At 39.2% G+C, this 18110-nt stretch overlaps 2 protein-coding genes and 1 long non-coding RNA gene across 3 annotated transcripts; all 3 read left to right on the forward strand.

Moving 5' to 3' along the window:
• The first annotated feature begins 130 nt into the window (after positions 1-130).
• On the forward strand, positions 131-2878 carry exoc1l (exocyst complex component 1 like). Its single transcript, XM_026170772.2, has 3 exons — positions 131-777; positions 1004-1179; positions 2277-2878. The coding sequence occupies exons 1-3, from the start codon at positions 657-659 to the stop codon at positions 2544-2546; spliced, it is 567 nt and encodes a 188-aa protein (XP_026026557.1). The 5' UTR covers positions 131-656; the 3' UTR covers positions 2547-2878.
• A 1016-nt stretch (positions 2879-3894) lies between these two features.
• LOC113023277 (uncharacterized) lies at positions 3895-6368 on the forward strand. Its single transcript, XR_003272531.2, has 4 exons — positions 3895-4005; positions 5001-5057; positions 5569-5658; positions 5747-6368. It is a non-coding gene; the product is annotated as an uncharacterized LOC113023277 (long non-coding RNA).
• Positions 6369-7963: 1595 nt separating this feature from the next.
• Positions 7964-17595, forward strand: smc2 (structural maintenance of chromosomes 2). The gene is made up of 25 exons (XM_026170784.2): positions 7964-8325; positions 8896-9045; positions 9133-9255; positions 9347-9385; positions 9472-9582; positions 9676-9720; positions 9840-10073; positions 10261-10410; positions 10512-10745; positions 10898-11057; positions 11184-11301; positions 12594-12732; positions 12836-12955; positions 13096-13300; positions 13460-13595; positions 13825-13949; positions 14044-14237; positions 14390-14533; positions 15025-15099; positions 15312-15431; positions 15567-15767; positions 15853-15969; positions 16624-16784; positions 16870-17017; positions 17159-17595. The coding sequence occupies exons 1-25, from the start codon at positions 8158-8160 to the stop codon at positions 17333-17335; spliced, it is 3594 nt and encodes a 1197-aa protein (XP_026026569.1). The 5' UTR covers positions 7964-8157; the 3' UTR covers positions 17336-17595.
• The last annotated feature ends 515 nt before the right edge of the window (positions 17596-18110 follow it).

Consider the following 18110-nt stretch of genomic DNA (forward strand, 5'->3'; position numbering starts at 1 on the left):
ATCTGCCAGGGAACATGCACAAAAAAACATTGATCTTATATGAGAAGAGCTGCCCCCCCCCCCCCCCCCCACACCCCCCTAGTTACTGATCATATATAATTAATGCTAAATATACATTTCAAATGCTTATCCAACCATGATATACAAACAGTATCTAAGATATTTTTGTCAGCTACAAATGCAAGAGTGAAATCCATATTTGCAGGAAACCGTCATAACATAATGGATCTTAATTGAAGCAATAAAAACGCAAATGATGAAGAGCTTGGCCTTTTATTGCCCCCTTTCTACTCACTCCCTCCTGGGCAAGTTGGTATGAATGCAGCACTTCAATCAAAGATTAACATACATCATCAGACCATGCCGATCCAGAGTGGACGGTGTGTGTGTGCGTGCATTTGTGGGTAGAGTAAGAGCTTATTTCACACAGAACCAACCCACAAACCCTGCATGCTTTCAGAAGGTCTGGGCACGGGGAGCATCACCACTTCCCTCCCCTCCCGCCACTGCTGGATTCCAGGGTTCTCCAGTGTCACAGTATTTTTGGGGGGGATATCTCATTCCTTTCTTTTGAGTTTCTCTCGCTCTCTTTGGTCCCCCTTCTTGCCGTTGCTGTTTTTTGGGACACTCCGATTCTTCTCCCCCTCTCTCCAGTGATGTCGTCTCTTCTGAGGGAGGAGATGCAGAGAGTTTTGTTTCGACCTGCAAAAGAGAGACTGGTGGAGTTCATTGAAATTGAAGAGCCATCGCACGGAAGACATTTTTTCTGTGCCTCAGGTAAACAGCTTGATTGTTGACTCAGAAATGTGCGTTTGATTTTTACACAGGAGTAAATATCTTCCTCCTTAAAATGTACATTTTTAATGTGTTTAATAACTTACTTCCTTAAAAGCTGTGTATACCTGCACCACACAGGGTGTGTTAAATCTATAAGGCTGGCTTGCTGATGAAAAGCCCGGTGCTGCAGTGCACCTGTTTGTGATGTTTTTCCATTTTTCCGCAGTTGCAAAAAACAAAGAAGTCCAGCTATGTATAGTGCACTGTCAGATGTCTGTGCCCCTAAAGTCTACATCCAAGAGATCCTTCACCAAACGCTCCTGCATACAAGAGTGCTACCGGAGGGCAGAGATCTGGTCCCTGAAAGACCTTACCCTGATTGATGGAAGAAATCCTGACGTGGTAATTAGCCAAATTCTTCTGTAACTTCCATTGTTCTTAACTGGCTAAAATAGAGACAAACTGTCTTTTGGGTAACTGTATGTGGATGGCATTCTTGATGACCACATAGACCGCATAATAATAATTCTGTGGACATTTTGCTTTATCAGTACCTATTAACTAAGTAATTAAAATGTATTTATAAAGTGCATTTAAACACAGTTTTCACCAACCAAACTGGTGCACCAAGTCACTGCACTTTGACCACCACCATAATGTTCTGTTTATGCCACAGCTGCACTAAATTAACAATATTTGTAATTATCCATGTCATTTTTTATGTTTCTGGAATGTTTAATCTACCAGTAAGTACCAAGCTCCTTAATGAAAATGATATTTTTAATGCTAAAATTGCTGTTGTTATTATTATTTTCATCCGTGATTTATATTAAAGCACACTAATTTTTTATTTTATTTTATTAAGATGGCAAATTACAGTGATTGCATTATTCCTAAACAGAAAAGGTTTAGTGATTGAATGTTATGCAGAAGTCCAGTGTACCGGCATTTTTCAAATATAAAAATGTGAAAACAAATTTTGTGTTTGCTTAATAAATAATAATATAACTTTTAGTTTTAAACACGTTTTTGACAGATTTCTAAAATACTGGTGCTTTCTTGTTTTTATGACAAGTGGTCTAATAAATTTGTTAAGCACTGTATGTATCCCATATACACACAGGGGTGTAAATACATTAAGATAAAATCATAAATGAATTTAAGATAATTCCAAGCTCCTTAGCTATTAAATTCTAGATGAGTTATGTTATTAAAATCTTTACTCCTGCTCTGGCACCCTCCCGTGACTCATCAGCAATAAATTTGACATTGTTATTTATCTATTTTTCACATTTTAATTAATCGTTTGGAAAATTTCTACAGTTGCTTAAACACATAATGTTTGTGGGCTAACAAGGGACAAGGTAAAGATGAATGGTCTATGGTCATTTGGCTTTAGTTGCCCTATAATAATGTAAGCTTTCTACAGAACAAACACAATAAAAAAAATGCAGTGATTCTTAAAGGTGCTCCATAAATATAATTTTCTTTGGTTTCAGGATGACCCTTGTTTCCTGCTGCACTTCGACGAGGTGCGTACAGTGACGGCCATCAGCTGCTCAGCCAAATATGCTATGGTGCGTGCCCTGGTTGCCCTCAGTGACCGGTACTGTCAAAGGTCACTGAACCTGAGGAACTTTGACTGGCCTTACATCAAGCCCACCTCCTTCTACTCAAACAAAGGGGACTGCGCTGTTCTGTCACAGATATGCTTCTATGCAATCAATTTGGTTTGTCTCTCCATGTGTCATGTGCCTCTGGATGGATAATAAAAGTACGCAGTTGTTGTGAGAGTGCCAGTTAAGGTGGGTGTTTATATTACAAAGTTGTAGCAAATACTGTACGTGTATATTGCTTATATCAGTTAGTGTGAAGCAAATGTAGGCTCGTAGCTTCAGTTAGCTGGGCTTTGAAGAACTCATATTTACAATGAAATATGTTTTGCATTAATGCTCTGCTAAATGTATCTTCATGGCAAATGCTAGCTATGTGCCATATTTATCATCTAATTTTGTTAACTTTTAATTATATAACCCTGGAAGTTATTATATTATATTCCATGTGCTGAATTTCAAAATAAATGTAGCACAAAAGAAATAAAGCAACTGCAAATTCCTTGCGCTTTTTTCTCCCTTTATCTTCTTAAACACAGGGTACGAATCATGTATTCTGTCCTCTTTATGCAGTGCACAGTACTGTTAACAGCACATGTCACAGGGAGCTGCGCTGCAAAAATCTCATTTAGTTTAATGAACCTTAAAATGTATTTGGTGGATATTTCAGTGTCTGATTCTGATTCCAGTATACTCTATGCCATTTCTAGATAAATAAATGATTAGGTATTTCCTCAATAGATGTATTACTCCAATGATGAGAGGCTTTCAAGCAACATTGGTGTACATGAACTGCTGTGCAAAACTCTTGAGCCACCTCTCATTTCTTTACATTTTGCTGGGAAAATAGATGCAACAAATTTTTAAACATCTGCAAACACGCACAGAAATACAATAAACAGTGAAAAAAAACGAGTTTGTACAATTCCAGTAAGCCTGAGTTAAGTTAGTTAATACTAAATACTAAGTTAGTATTCTGTATGACCAGCTTTTCTCTTTAACATAGCCTGAATTATCTTTGGAAAACTTGTAATTCCTGTAAGTAGTCTTTAGGAATAGCTCTCTGGGCTTCTTGAAGGACATCCAAAACTCTTCTTTGTATGTTGGCAGCCGGAAGAAAAGGAAATGGAAGAAAAGGCCTTTTCTTCCATTCTCTGTCAAGATGATTCCACACTGCTTCAATAATGTTGAGGGGCAGACTCCAGGGAGGTCGCGCCATACACTCTAAAAAATATTCATGGTGTTTGTAGGTAGAACTTAACAAAAAAGCATTTTTCTGCTAAAAAAAGTAAGTTGCCTACATGTACACGTTTCAGTGAGTTGAATAATCAATGTTAGAAGTCAGTGCAACACAAAAATTAAAAAACAGTTCCTTAACTTAAATGTTTGAGTATATTGAATAAAATACTTTTGTCATCAATCAACAACAGAAAATATTAAGTTTGTGTAACATGTAAAAATGAGTTTCAACATCCTTCCTGTTTGAATTGAGACCATTCAGACAGACGAGGGCAACCCCGTAGCATATGTTCGTATCGTGCGCAACAGTTTCTGGATTCTTGTGGCTTCGTGGGAGAAGAGGTGTGTTTGCCCTCGACTGTGTTCGGTGAGTTAAGTAAGTACTGAATTCTAAATAGATGAATTACAAGTTATATTTGTACACTCTAAAATGTCATATTAAAAAAAACTGAAATTTGATGGTTTTAATCGTAATTTAGCAGAGTAGAGTTGTTGTTGTTTTTTTAAGTTTAGCTAGCCGTTTCTTTTAGCTAGCAAACGTTCCTCACAAATAAAAGAGTACAGATACAATTAAAACATGTCACTTGTCAGGGTACATTTGGTTAGCTGATAGACTATGCCGACAGCAGAGCATGTTCAATTTGAACCCGTATATGTTCAAATTAACCGGTCAGTAGCTGCCTGCATTTTTATCATGGTGTCAGAGTAAATTCGTGTTTCCACAAGATGGTCTCGGGTGAGGTAACTAATTACTGACAGAGTCAAATGTGGTGAATTTATCCCTGACTAAAAGTATTTCTATCAATTGTGTTGATGTTCTAAGCTCGACTGGGAATTCTGCCTGAGATTAAAGTTGGTTGACCTAGCAAAAAAAAAAAACAAAAAACAATATTGTGTGTGTGTGTGCGTGCATACGACTTGCATTTGCTTTCTGTAATTGTAAGCATAATGTAAAGTGTGGGATTGTGGCATGTCCACAGTGGTATTTAAATAGTTTAAAAGAAATTTCTCTTGCACATTTGGATTTGACACCTTATTACAAGTTTAAACTGCAGTCTGTAGATGTCAATTTTAAAATTCAATTTTGTTCAGTCTTTATGATTAATCTTTTTCAGTGTTGCATTGTAGTGTTTTAGAGAAGGTTTTATACTTAAAATAGCTTGTTAACTCAAAAGCTTCAATAATTCTTTGCATTACAAAAGGTCGCAGTAAATTTCAAAATGCATTGGACTTGCAAAATTTGCAAGTTTGAAACATCAAGAAGGAATGAGCTCTTAAAGCATTACAGGCTTAAACATAGCCATGGTGGACTGTTTATACCTTGCCTGTACTGGGATTGTTACTGCTCATTTGAACATGTGCTTCTCATAGGAACCGAAAACACACTCCTCACTCATTGGATGACTTCAAGCCTGAGCTGATACAGAGGTGTGTCAGTCGTTTGAATGCAGGAGATGATCCTCTTGAGGAACATAATGAAAATCCATTGTGTGAAGATGTAGCAAATGAAGAGGATGAAGAAATTGGGGAATTGCCTAATTTAATTGAGAAACATTTAGCCCACCTACTACTAAAACTGGAAAGTATATTTAATGTACCTCGCAGGTGTATTGATGAATTAGTTGTTACAGTTACAGTTATAGTTCATGTCATTCTCTGATTCAGGTCCTATTCATCAAAAGCACAATTGTGCTGTTGATGAAATTTAGGTTACATTTACTTTTAGTCACTTTATCCTATTGCTAGCAAAGTGGGCATTTAAAGCAGGCCAGTGTGTAACAGTTTAAATTGAAGTTACAAAGATTAAATCTTTATTTCTTTTAAAAACATATTTAAAATCAATATTTGGCACAATGCAAGTCACATAAATGTAATAGTTTTGACTTTTCACCTAATAAACTGTAAGTTTAAGTTTTGTTTTGCTTTTTTTATTCTCCAGAGTTCGGTGGAAATGAAGAGAGAGGTCGCAATCCGTTGCCTGAAGGTGTATCTGAAAGAGAAGGAAGAGGATCTCTTCAGAGAACAGCTGGTAGGTGAATCTCGCATTCTTTTGTGTTTTATTTTTAAATGGCACATAAAATGCTGACATGTTTCCATTTAAACTACCTACTTGCCAGGATGGTGAACAACAGTTCCCAGAAGAAGTGGTAAAGATTGTAGACACCAGACGAGCAGCAGTGTCTCTCCCAGCTGTCGCTAAAATTGTGATTGAAGGAACAGCAGTCCTGGAAGACCTTGATGTGCCCAGAGTGTGTGCCTTAATGATGGGGCTTATATACACTCTCAATCTGAGCTACCCAAAACAAGTAAAGAACACTCTAGAGGTATTTCTGGAACTTGATGGGCTTAAACCAGTCCACGGGTAATGTCTGTTAAGTGCAAACTTCTGTCATGAAACGAATATGAATTGGACTGTAGTATTCCGATGTGCCTGTTACGTTTTTGTATGCAGTCCTAGATGAGTGTAGTTTTGAGAAAAGTTTGTAATACATATAATCTTAGCTTTGGATTGTTCTGTTGTTGAACATTAAAATCTTTTGTCATTTCCTTGATTCTGCGACAAGTTGAACAAGTTGATACCAATTGAAGTTAATGTTAATGTACATGAAGTACTTTTTTTTTTTTTTAGTCATTTATAATTAAAGGGCTGCTGTAATGTCTCATTTATGTTGTATTGACACAGAAGTGTATTACTTTGAAAATGTTTTGTAATAAAATAATCAATTGGAATAAGTGAAATGGCTTTGTGTGATTTTTAGAAAAGCTACTATAGAAACCTAAACTAATTGGCATGGATAATTGTGAGTAGGATACATGTAAAAAAGTTCGTTGGTGTAACTCAACTAATGTAATTTCTCAACTTAATTTTACCAGAAATTTTAAATTAATATTAGGTTGCATAAACTTAATTATGCTTGTGGAGGTCAAGGTAAATCATGTTGGTTTGTTAAACAAGTTGAGTTAGCCAAACCTAAAAATTTCTTGCTGGATTTACTTAATAATATGCAAAATTTGTAACTTAAAAAGCTAAGTGGAAATTGTTACCTCAATTTTTTTAAGTTAAGCCAACAAAATATTTTTTAGAGTGTAGCTGATAGTGTTCCACTGTATGTTTTTCTATCCAGATATGCTTTTAGTGCATTGGCAGTGTGTTTGAAATGACTGTCATGCTGAAGCCCCTACAAATCAGATGTTTTCAAGATGCCTGCGTGGTGGATCAAACTCTTATGGCACTTTTCTGTGTTAATAAGTCCATTAATTTTGACATGATCACAACACCAGTGGCTGAATTGTAGTCCCAAACCATGACAGAGTCTCTATAATGTTTTACAGATGGCTGTACACGCTGTTGCACCTTTTTCCTGACTTCTTCTCTACATATTAACAATGATTTATTAAAAAAAAATTGGTTTCATCACTTCATAAGACCTCTTACCACTGATTTTCAGTCCAGTTCTTATGTAATTTAGCATACCTCAGCGTTTTCTCCGTTTTCCTTCCTTAAGAATTGCTTCTTGAAATTCACCCCTCCACTGAGACCATTTCTGATGAGGGCTCAGCCAGATATCTGGCACACACACACACACACACACACACACACACACACACACACACACACACACACACACGCCAAGACCTGCAAAGGTTTCAGTTAATAGGTGAATCAGAAAATATTACTTCATGCCTGTTCAACTGTGTTATCTTTGGCATTTTATTACAATTACAAGAAGTTCCGGCAGCTTGGAAGCAAAAGATAAAGAAATTAGGGGTGGGTCAAGACTTTTGCACAATAGGTTACATAGGTTAAATAACCGTGGGTGTAATTAGTATTTGAATTCAAGGCTATAACTTCTAGTCAATGCTTTTAGCAAGAGGAGCTACTTTTCGTTATTTAACAGTCATACCTCATAGCGCTTCTAAGTGACAGGTTTTTCAATTTCATTTAATATTTCAGATTTTATATAAAGAAACATTTAATATCTAGCATAATTAAATTATCTTTATTAATTAAAACTATTTTTAGTATAATGCAGTATTTTCTCGACCGGCCAGGTTGACTCGGGACGATTTTACTAAATGCACTTGTACTTCATATCTACAGGTGGCGCCAACAAACACACGCGCGCGCGAGCGCGTGCGTCTAAGAGTTTTAGTTGCCTTGGAAGTTGCCTGACGAAAATAAATATATATCGCAATAAATATTTAAGAATCGTTGTTTCTTTGATTTTACATTGACGTTTATTTATTTTAAAATTGGATCATTATAATATACTTGTTGTGTGTCTGCATATTTTTAATGTAGTTAGGTTTCTTTGTTTTGTTTCCGGCACACAACGGACGCACGCACTCGCGGCTCAGGGTCTGCACGCCTGCCGCCAAAATTCAAGTTAGAAGAGAGAAGCTGTTTCCCAGTTGTCGGTTGTAAACACGGGGCTAATATTTGGTGCTTTCTGTTTAAGGTGGTGGTTTGTCACCTGGCTGTAACAAATCTTGCCTCCGGAATCAGCTGAGAGAGGAAACCCGAAAGATGTACATCAAGTCTATTATTATCGAAGGATTCAAGTCCTACGCGCAAAGGACGGAGATCAACGGCTTTGACCCACTCTTCAACGCCATCACAGGATTGAACGGCAGCGGCAAGTCCAATATTTTGGACTCGATATGTTTCCTTTTGGGTATTTCAAATCTCACCCATGTAAGTGTGCTGTTGTCCGTAAGCTAGCTTAAAAGCTATCAAATCCAGTGTTCCAGTTGTTTATATTTGATTACTTAAGAGTTTTTGTTGAGTTTGATAATGGCAGTGGTTGTATTCCTCTCAGTAACAAGCGAAAGTCACAAATTGTTATAGTGCTGAAAACTACTGTATTTTGCGAAACAAATTTAAAAATAAAATGAAGTATGAATACAAGAAATACATCTAGTTGTAGTTTCGTAGAAGCTGTCAATAGAGTAAGCATAAGAAGGTATCGACACTTTGAGACTGCGGTCGCTTCATGACTGGAAGTAAATAGCCGTCACGATTTGTTTATAACAATATTGTTCTCTCATAGCAAGTGACAAAAAATAATAAAATAAACATATCCTTTCTGAAAACTGACTCAGGTCAAACTGAACTGCCACAAAAGTGAGAAACAAAATATGAAGAACAACTGTTGAATAATACGAAAGTGCAGTGACCCTGAACTGAGGTTAACTAAGTAAGAAGCATGTGTAGTTGTTTCTCATTCAAAATTTGCATCCTTTTTTGTTTCATCTCACCTGACAGGTGCGAGCCTCCAACCTCCAGGACTTGGTGTACAAGAACGGACAGGGTGGCATCACAAAGGCCACTGTGTCCATTACCTTTGACAACTCCAACAAAAGCCAGAGTCCTCTGGGGTTCGAAACACATGATGAGATCACTGTTACGAGACAGGTGGGGAAAGAAATAAAGGAGGAAACTCTCTGACTTTAGGATTATTATGCAGTCCTTGTATTAACACGCATATACTTTTTTTTTTAGGTGGTAATTGGTGGCAGGAACAAGTATCTCATCAATGGAGTCAATGCCAACAACACTCGCGTGCAGGACTTATTCTGCTCTGTTGGTCTTAATGTCAACAACCCACATTTCCTCATCATGCAGGTCAGTCTTGTTTCAGCGGTGTAGTTGTGGTTGTAAATGGATATGATCTGTCACCCCATTCAAAGATTTTCCTTTTGTTTTAATACATTAGGGGAGGATCACCAAAGTTCTGAATATGAAACCACCAGAGGTAAGACAAACACTTTGCCCATTAGGAGGACACTTATTTCCCTCCCTTCTTAGGACTTATAATATTGAATACTTCTCTTCTTTCAGATCCTTGCCATGATCGAGGAAGCAGCAGGTACCAGGATGTATGAATGTAAAAAGATTAGTGCTCAGAAGACCATTGAGAAGAAAGAGGCCAAGCTGAAGGAGATTCAGACTGTATGTTAATTCACTCTGACTGTATCACTATCTATACTTGTTCGTCAGCAAACTGCTGCTGAAGCAAACCATTTGTTGTGTTTGCTCTTTCAGATTTTGGATGAGGAAATCACTCCAACCATGCAGAAACTGCAGGAGGTAGTTTGGCATTAAGATTTGAACCGACTATCTCTCTCCACAGGTTCAACCCGTGAAGCCTGTGTTCTTTTTGTTTTTACTGTTGTAATATCCATTTCTGAACCTTCCTCTGTCCACAGGAACGATCATCATATCTGGAATACCAGAAGCTGATGCGTGAGATCCAGCACTTGTCGCGGCTGTATGTGGCCTGGCTGTTTGTGTGTGCAGAGGAGACCAAGCTGAAGTCAGCAGAGAATCTAAAAGTGATGCAGGACAACATCGCCAAGATGCAAGCCAGCATGGCAGAGAACGAGAGCAAAGTCCAGGAGCTCACAGCCCAGATTCAGGAGCTGCAAAAGAAAAAAGACCAGGTACTTTACACTGGGGAAGAAAGGGAGCGATTTTTCACAATTTGATTTTCTTTTTCTGTAATAGTGGGCAGATTTTTTCAGTACCTTTGTTGAAGTCTTTAAAATAATTTGTATGCTATAGGTCCATCCTCTGTATGTTTTAATCAAACTGCAGCAAAGTAATCTGTATCAATCTGCTCGTCTGTAGGAAGTAAATGGAGTATTAAAGTCTCTTGAGGAGGCTCTAGCTGATGTTCAGCGTGTGGACGCCAAAGCTCAGAGTGCACTTGACTTAAAAAAATCAAATCTCAAAGATGAAACCAAGAAGAGGAAGGAGCTTGTAAAGAACATGGAAGAGGTAATGGATTAATAAAAATCTTGCTATTCTATGACTTGCAAACAAGGGCAATGTGTACATCTGAATCATTTATTCAAACTGTTGTTTTCCTTGATCTGCAGGACAAGAAAATGCTTGTGGTGAAGGAAAAGGAGGTTTCTGTGTTGACCAAGCAGCTTCAGGCTCTGCAGGAGGAGGGAAAGAATGACAGCGCTGCCCTCGAGGCAGCTGAGCAGCATTTCAAAGCTGTGTCTGCAGGTCTTTCTACCAACGAGGATGGAGAGGAAGCCACACTCGCAGGCCAGATGATGGCCTGCAAGAATGACATAAGCAAAGCAGATACAGAGGCCAAGCAGGTGAGTCTTGCTTTTAGAATAAATATTTTTGCAGAAGGCTGATTATGCTTCTGTGACTGGAAAACGTTTTTTTCACTGACCTTATTCCCTGGGTTCTTATTTTATCATGAATTTCCAACCATCTATTTTTTTTCTTCCTTATTTATGCTCAGGCCCAAATGACGCTTAAGCATGCCCAGGCTGAGCTGAAGACCAAACAAGCAGAGGTGAAAAAGATGGACAGTGGCTACAAAAAAGACCAGGACACTCTGAAAGCTGTCAAAAACAGCAGGGAGAAACTAGAGGCTGAGCTAGCCAAGCTCAACTACGAAGGTACTAATTCATGATTATTTATGTACCGGTATTTGTTTAAACAGGAGTCACATGCACTCACGTATGAGGTGCCTTTTCTGTATAAACCTGTGTACTAACTGGAGGGTTTTTTATGTCCTTCTGCAGATGGGAAGGAAGAAAGTCTGCTGGAAAAAAGAAGGCAGCTGTCCAGAGAGATAACTAAACTTAAAGAGACGCATGAGCGTCTTATGTCACGTTTCCCCAACCTGCGCTTTGATTACAAGTAAGAACTCAGATCTCATCAAATTATACCACATCTAATGTTATAAAGACATTTAATGATTTTCTAATTAGGGAAGTATTAAAAAAAATTAAAAAGGAGCACTGAGAAACTTTCATGTTAAAAATGTAGAGGTGTGTAAATTTATTTATTTATTTATTTTTATAAACTTGTATTCCTTTGCACACTTGGCTGACAGTTCCCTCACCTTTTAGCTTTGTTGTATTGTACCTGTGAAGGGGAGTCTTAGCCATTTGTTAATATATTGATATGATGGCAGATATATATGGGTTTTTATGTGGTGCCAGAGGACACAAGCTAATAAAATGCTAGGACATTTCTTTTCCCTCCTGGGTCCCCACTCTCTGTGGTCAGTTGTTGTTGGTGGTGTGTGTGTGTGTGTGTGTGTGTGTGTGTGTGTGTGTGTGTGTGTGTGTGTGTGTGTGTGTGTGTGCCCACAGTGCTGAACAGTCCAATGATAATAGTTCTGGAGTGTGTCAACACAACATGTAGTTACATTTCTGGGTCGTAGGGTTTGAAAGCGGTTTGCAGTTATGATGTTGGGATAAATCCCCAATAAAGCCCAAAATTTAATTTATAAGAATAAACGAACAAATGAATCACATCCTCTCTTTTGAAAGGCAGGAAAGAGACACTGTGTGGAAAATTTAAAAATAAAAAAACATAAGAAATATGTATTTCAATAATCTCTTAGCTACCTCAGAATATCTTCGATAATTATAATTTCCAATTATTCCAACTCTGTTAATTGATAACTTCATCAAATTTCTTCAGTATACTTATCTTAAAGACTTTGGCCAAACAAAATATGAAAAAATCAATGCTCGAAAACGGGATTTAAAAAAAATCATTAGAGATTAAATCATTCCTTGAAAAACAGGGTTTATGTGTTTTTAGAGGGAGTGAACACTACTTAATGAACTCAGGTGTGCTAACCTCCTAAGACCTGAACTCTTCCATGGCATGCATTTTTAATTTCTCATTGATATTTGGGCATATTGGGACCCAATGAATGTAAAAACAAAGAAATACCTGATGATTTTTTTATTTATTTTTTTACCTGATTTTTGTTTCTAAGAACAATGAGAGCCACATCTGAGGACATTCGTTTTAAATTTTGATAGAACTGTGGCAGTATAATGTCCTTGTAAGTGGATATCAGGCCCTTTAGAGCAAAATTTAGTATTTTGCTCTAGACAACCCAAAATGTGATGTCCACATATGTGGACGCCAGGTCCTAGGAGGTTAATGTTGTTTTTAATGTCCCTCTTTAGGGACCCTGAGCGAGGGTGGGACCGCAGCAAAGTGAAGGGGCTTCTAGCTAACCTGATCACAGTCAGCGACATCTCCTATTCAACAGCGCTGGAGGTCGTGGCAGGAGGACGGCTTTATAACATTGTTGTTGACACAGAGGTAGGTGTGTGTGACCAGTCTGTGTGTTGTTTATTTATTTATTTTCATTCACAGATCAGTGGGATGGCATAACTGAAGTTATTGATTTTTGGTTTTTTTGTAGGTGACAGGCAAAAAGTTGCTAGAGAAGGGAGAGCTGCAGCGAAGGTACACCATCATTCCCCTGAACAAGATCTCTGCAAAGACACTTAATGACAGAGTGATCAACGCTGCCAAGAACCTGGTGAGAGAATCTTCTGAGTGTTTGGGTTTGAAAATGTTTGGAGAAGTTGTAAAAGTGCACTTAATTTTTTTTTTTTTCCCCCGTTTACTGAAACTTACCATTGACTCTTATTGCATTCTTTCTGTCTTATCTTCATCCAGGTTGGAGTGGACAATGTTCACACAGCTCTGTCCTTAGTCGGTTATGAGTCTGACCTACGTAAAGCCATGGAGTATGTGTTTGGCGCCACACTGGTGTGCGACACTCTGGACAATGCCAAAAAAGTGGCTTTCGATAAGCAGGTGATGACCAAGACAGTCACACTCGGTGGAGACATCTTTGACCCACAGGGAACCCTGAGTGGAGGTGAGAGCAAGGAGGACGTGTGTGCTCTGTCATGTGTTATTTATTGGATTTTGTTGCCACTGTTTTATGATGACTTTGAACATTTTACCTGCAGCGATGGTTTTATTTGAACTCACTCAAGCACTCAAAAAGTAAACTGGCTTTTTTTCCTCCTCTCAGGTGCTCGCTCCCAGTCTGCATCAGTTCTGTCCAGCCTGAAGGAGGTGAAGGAGGTTCAGGACAACCTGAATGAAAAGGAGGCCCAACTTCAGGATACTGAACGGCAACTGGCCAGCCTGAAGGGAACCGCTGAGAAGTATGTACATGCAAACACACAAAATATGCCCATGTTTTAACTGTTTACAGCAAAACTCTTAAAAACCTTGTTTTTAAGACTTAATGCACCACAACGCCGTTTAGTATTTAAAAGCAGTGGGAAAAAAACACAACAGAAACACACTGTGATGTAGCTGCCAGCATGTTTTCTCACCTACCCTGGTACATTTCCTTGTTCTTTTCACCACACTTCTCTCTCTCTCTTGCAGGTATCGTCAGCTGAAGCAGCAGTATGAACTGAAGGTGGAGGAAGAACAGATTCTGCAGGCCAAGGTGCAGCAGAGCTCCTTCCACCAGCAGCAAGAGGAGCTGGAGAGGCTGCGCAAAGCAATTGGTCAGAGAAATCAAAATACGTGGGGCAACAAAAAACCATCCAGTCTGCACTTTGTGTTTTCTAACTTGATCAAATGTGCTGTTTGTTAATCCAGAGGAGAGTGAGGAGACGTTGCGTGTTACTAAGGAGGTGCAAAAGCGGGCTGAAGAGAAATACAAGGTGCTGGAGAACAAGATGAAGAATGCTGAAGCTGAGAGGGAGAAGGAGCTGAAAGCTGCCCAGCAGAAACTCAATACAGCCAAGGCCAAAGCCGATGCCTTCAACAAGAAGCTGAAGCAGAAGCAGCAGGTTAAATGAACTTTTGACTGCTTTGAATAATTGCTACAATATACAATAATATATTTTTAATTTTAGCCAGAATTTTAGTCAGCCGGTGTGTGTCTGTCTGTTTTGTGTTTTATTTATTATTTATTTAACGCTTTCTTTGCTCATGTTTGCAGGAGGCTGATGCTGTGGCCCTGGAGCTGGAGGAGCTGCAGAGGGAGCAGGCTGGCTACGAGCAGCAGATTCAGGCTGTAGACGAGGCGATGAAGGCCATCCAGGAGCAGATTGACAGCATGGCTTGCACTGTATCCCAAAACAAGGTATTTGGGCCATTTTGAACATGCAAAGTAGCTCCCAGAAGTCTTTTGGCAAATAGACTTAGATGAGTTTATTACTGCTCCACTCCAGGGGTGGAACTCGTTCACGTGAACTTAAAAAGTGTTATGATTTATCACAATCAATTTGTCTGTGTGGGTTCTCAGTCATCCAGGTCATGACAGTCTTAAGAGGTTGAAAAAGAGGGCGACTGGACTCTCCTTCTTTTGTTAAGCTCTTACGAATCCCAGTCGATTATTAACTCAGATCTTTTAAGTAAAAGTCTGACAACTTTAATTAGGCTGTTACAGGGTTTCCACGTAGTTGTTTTGGTCCTCATTATGAATTATATAGTTTTTCTCTTGTGGATTATTGGGCTGAGCATGTGCCATCTTTCTATGTAAAAAAAACAAAACAAAAAACACCATCAAATGTGATGTTTATAAATTTAAGTATCCAAATGCTTTCCTAATTTATTTTTTCTGTTGTAATGTAGGAGGCAGTGCGTAAAGCCCAGGAGGAGCTGGCCAAACAGAAGGAAGTGATTGTGTCACAAGACAAAGCGCTCAAGGTATATCTATCTATACATCTATATATATTTATTAATTAAATAATGTTACAAGCCTTCCACAGGAGGATTGTTGTTGTAACTGCAACAGTTTCAGTTTCTGACTCAAACATTTTAAAACATTTCACACTCCTCAGCACTGAGAGCTTCACAACTGGTTAGAACTTTCAGATATGACTGATTAACTGAATTGTTTGTCCATCTCAACCCTCCAGACAAAGTCCACTGAGGCCAATAAGCTCAGAGAACAAAACAATGAGGTCCAGCTGAAGATCAAGGAGCTGGAACATAACATCAGCAAACACCGCAAAGACAGCCAGGATGCTGCTGACAAGGTACACGCAAACTCTCATTAGCCCACAGTCCTCCCACTGCAGTAACACTTAATGTTGTCTTGATCCAGAAGATTGGAGTGAGTTTCATCTTTTCTCGTATGACTTGAGCATCATAAACACGTTTCCATCTCTCAGGTGACTCGGATGCTGGAGGAGCACGACTGGATCAATTCAGAGCGCCACTTTTTCGGTCAGCCGAACACTTCTTATGATTTCAAGACCAACAACCCGCGTGAAGCAGGCCAGCGGCTCAAGAAGCTGGAGGAGACCACCAGCAAGCTAGAGAGGAACGTTAACAAGAGGGCTATGAATATGCTGAACGAGGCAGAGGAAAGGGTGAGGAGGGACGAAAAAGTATATTTGTAACTCAAAGGCCTCAGCTACTGTCTGTTCCTCCATGTAACATCATTCCCTTCTGCAGTACAATGATCTGATGAAGAAGAAGAGGATTGTGGAGAACGACAAGGCAAAGATTTTGCAGACCATTGAGGAGCTGGACCAAAAGAAAAACGAGGCTCTTAACGTGGCGTGGCAGAAGGTATACTTCTCAGCACCTTTATTTATTCTTTCTCCTTTACTTATACTTATTGTCACCTTGCTTTGTTTTAAACTTACCATTGCAGGATTTTCAATAAATCTAATATCTGTGGATGTTATAAATCAGTAATGTCAGTGAACAGGACTTATTTTGTGCAGCAGCCACTTCTGCGTCTTTCTCTAACAGGTTTCAGTCACTATGAATATAAAAAGGTGTTAGGATCATAGGCTGTATGAAGAGTGTCACCACCCCATCTTTAAAATGAGGTCAGACAGTGAAACTGTACATATGTTAGGTAATCCTCCTTTCTTACACTCAGGTCATTTTTGTATATTTAGTCATCCTAACATTTTATTCAGTCTGATCCAAAACGGGTGACTGAGCCAAGAATCACATCAGGCTTCTGTAGGTTTTGCCCCCTAGTGGCCATTAAGAAGAAAGCAGGTTGGCTGCCTGTTTTACAGGAGTCACATAGTTTCTTTTTCTGCCTCCATACGACACATATATCATTGCCTCCTTCCTGTCTTGTTGTAGTTTTCTTTGTTTGTTTCTTAGTATCCTGTAGTTGTGGCATTTCAGATACTGGCTTTTGGTTGTTCCTTTTTTGTTTAACTTTAGAATAATTAATTTATTGCCCATTATCTCTCACTGTAGGTAAACAAGGACTTTGGCTCCATCTTCTCCACCCTGTTGCCAGGAGCCACAGCAAAGCTGGCTCCTCCGCAGGGCTGCGGTGTCCTGGAGGGCCTCGAGTTCAAAGTGGCCTTGGGTAACACCTGGAAGGAGAACCTCACAGAGCTCAGTGGTGGGCAAAGGTGAGTAACCTCATTCAGTATGGCCTTTTAGTGTCACTTCGATTGCACCTAAACAATACTGTAAATAAGTTGTGTCTGTTTTCAGATCACTGGTGGCCCTGTCTCTCATCCTGGCCATGCTGCTGTTCAAACCCGCTCCCATCTACATCTTAGATGAAGTGGACGCTGCTCTGGATCTGTCTCACACACAAAATATTGGGCAGATGCTGCGGACGCATTTTAGACACTCTCAGGTAAGTTAAAGCATGAAGGTTTTCACTTTATTTCGCAGAATACACTTCCTGTCGTGAAATACCGTAAACCATTATTCCTCTTTTAAACCAAGTTAATGGGTAAAGTTTTTCCAAACCTTGTAATTTTTATTGTCTTTGCAGTTTGTGGTCGTGTCACTAAAGGACGGCATGTTCACAAACGCCAACGTCCTATTCAAGACGAAGTTTGTCGACGGCATGTCCACAGTGACGCGGACCGCGCTCAGCCAGAGCGACCCCAAGAAAATCCAAGAAAAGCCATCACAGAAAGAGAAGAGGAGCAAACAGCTCATCAGCTAATCATTGCACTGAAATTTCATCGCACATTATGTCATCTAAAAACCTTGTAACATAACCTAAGGAGGTATCGGTTAATAAGAGTTTTCTCTTTATCTCATGTGTTCTTCTTTGTTTACATCTTTGCATTTCAAACAATAACGAGCTTTATTTTGTCTGAACTGTCCTTATTTATCCTTTCTCTTTTGTGGTTCACGTTCCCCTGCTTCCTGTCATCTGATTTATGTGCAGTTTATATTTTAGTAAATAAAGGAATAAATGCATTTTTGTCTGGTCTTGTTAGTTCTCCCATTGAAAGGGGGGGGGGGGGGGAGTACATAATTCAATTTGTTACTCAAACATATCGAGTAATATGTGATATAAAAGGGCACAGAGAAAACTGTACGACACACTTTAATCTTTTTCGATACAAAACCCTACGACAGGGGACGGGAACTCCAGGCCTCAAGGTGACCTGCACGTGTTAGATATCACCCTGGGTCAACACAACTGAATCAAATGATTAGTTCATTACCAGGCCTCTTCAGGACATGTTAAGGGGCAAATTTAGCCATTTAAATAAACTGTTTTGGATCAAGGTCACATTTACAACCTGCAGGACACTCGGCCCTTGAGACCTGGCGTTCCCCCACCCCTGCCCTAGACATTAGTGACACCATAGCAGGCTGATATCAGCATAAAAAAAAAAAAGCTAATCGTAAGGTTTTGCCTTACGAGGAGTTACACTCATTGAGTGCATTTGTTCCTAGTGCCTTCCACTGAGGCTGAAAGCGCTTAA

The sequence above is a fragment of the Astatotilapia calliptera genome, chromosome 6 (genome assembly GCF_964374335.1).
Source record: "Astatotilapia calliptera chromosome 6, fAstCal68.1, whole genome shotgun sequence".
Classification (NCBI taxonomy): domain Eukaryota; kingdom Metazoa; phylum Chordata; class Actinopteri; order Cichliformes; family Cichlidae; genus Astatotilapia; species Astatotilapia calliptera.

Bases quoted from the DNA above. Each gene is read 5' to 3' on its own strand.
- exoc1l (XM_026170772.2), top strand. From the start codon at position 657: ATGTCGTCTCTTCTGAGGGAGGAGATGCAGAGAGTTTTGTTTCGACCT. The intron at 778-1,003 runs GTAAACAGCTTG...ATTTTTCCGCAG, and splicing joins ACATTTTTTCTGTGCCTCAG to TTGCAAAAAACAAAGAAGTC. The intron at 1,180-2,276 runs GTAATTAGCCAA...CTTTGGTTTCAG, and splicing joins ATGGAAGAAATCCTGACGTG to GATGACCCTTGTTTCCTGCT.
- smc2 (XM_026170784.2), top strand. From the start codon at position 8,158: ATGTACATCAAGTCTATTATTATCGAAGGATTCAAGTCCTACGCGCAA. The intron at 13,301-13,459 runs GTGAGAGCAAGG...TCCTCCTCTCAG, and splicing joins ACAGGGAACCCTGAGTGGAG to GTGCTCGCTCCCAGTCTGCA. The intron at 13,950-14,043 runs GTCAGAGAAATC...TTGTTAATCCAG, and splicing joins GAGGCTGCGCAAAGCAATTG to AGGAGAGTGAGGAGACGTTG.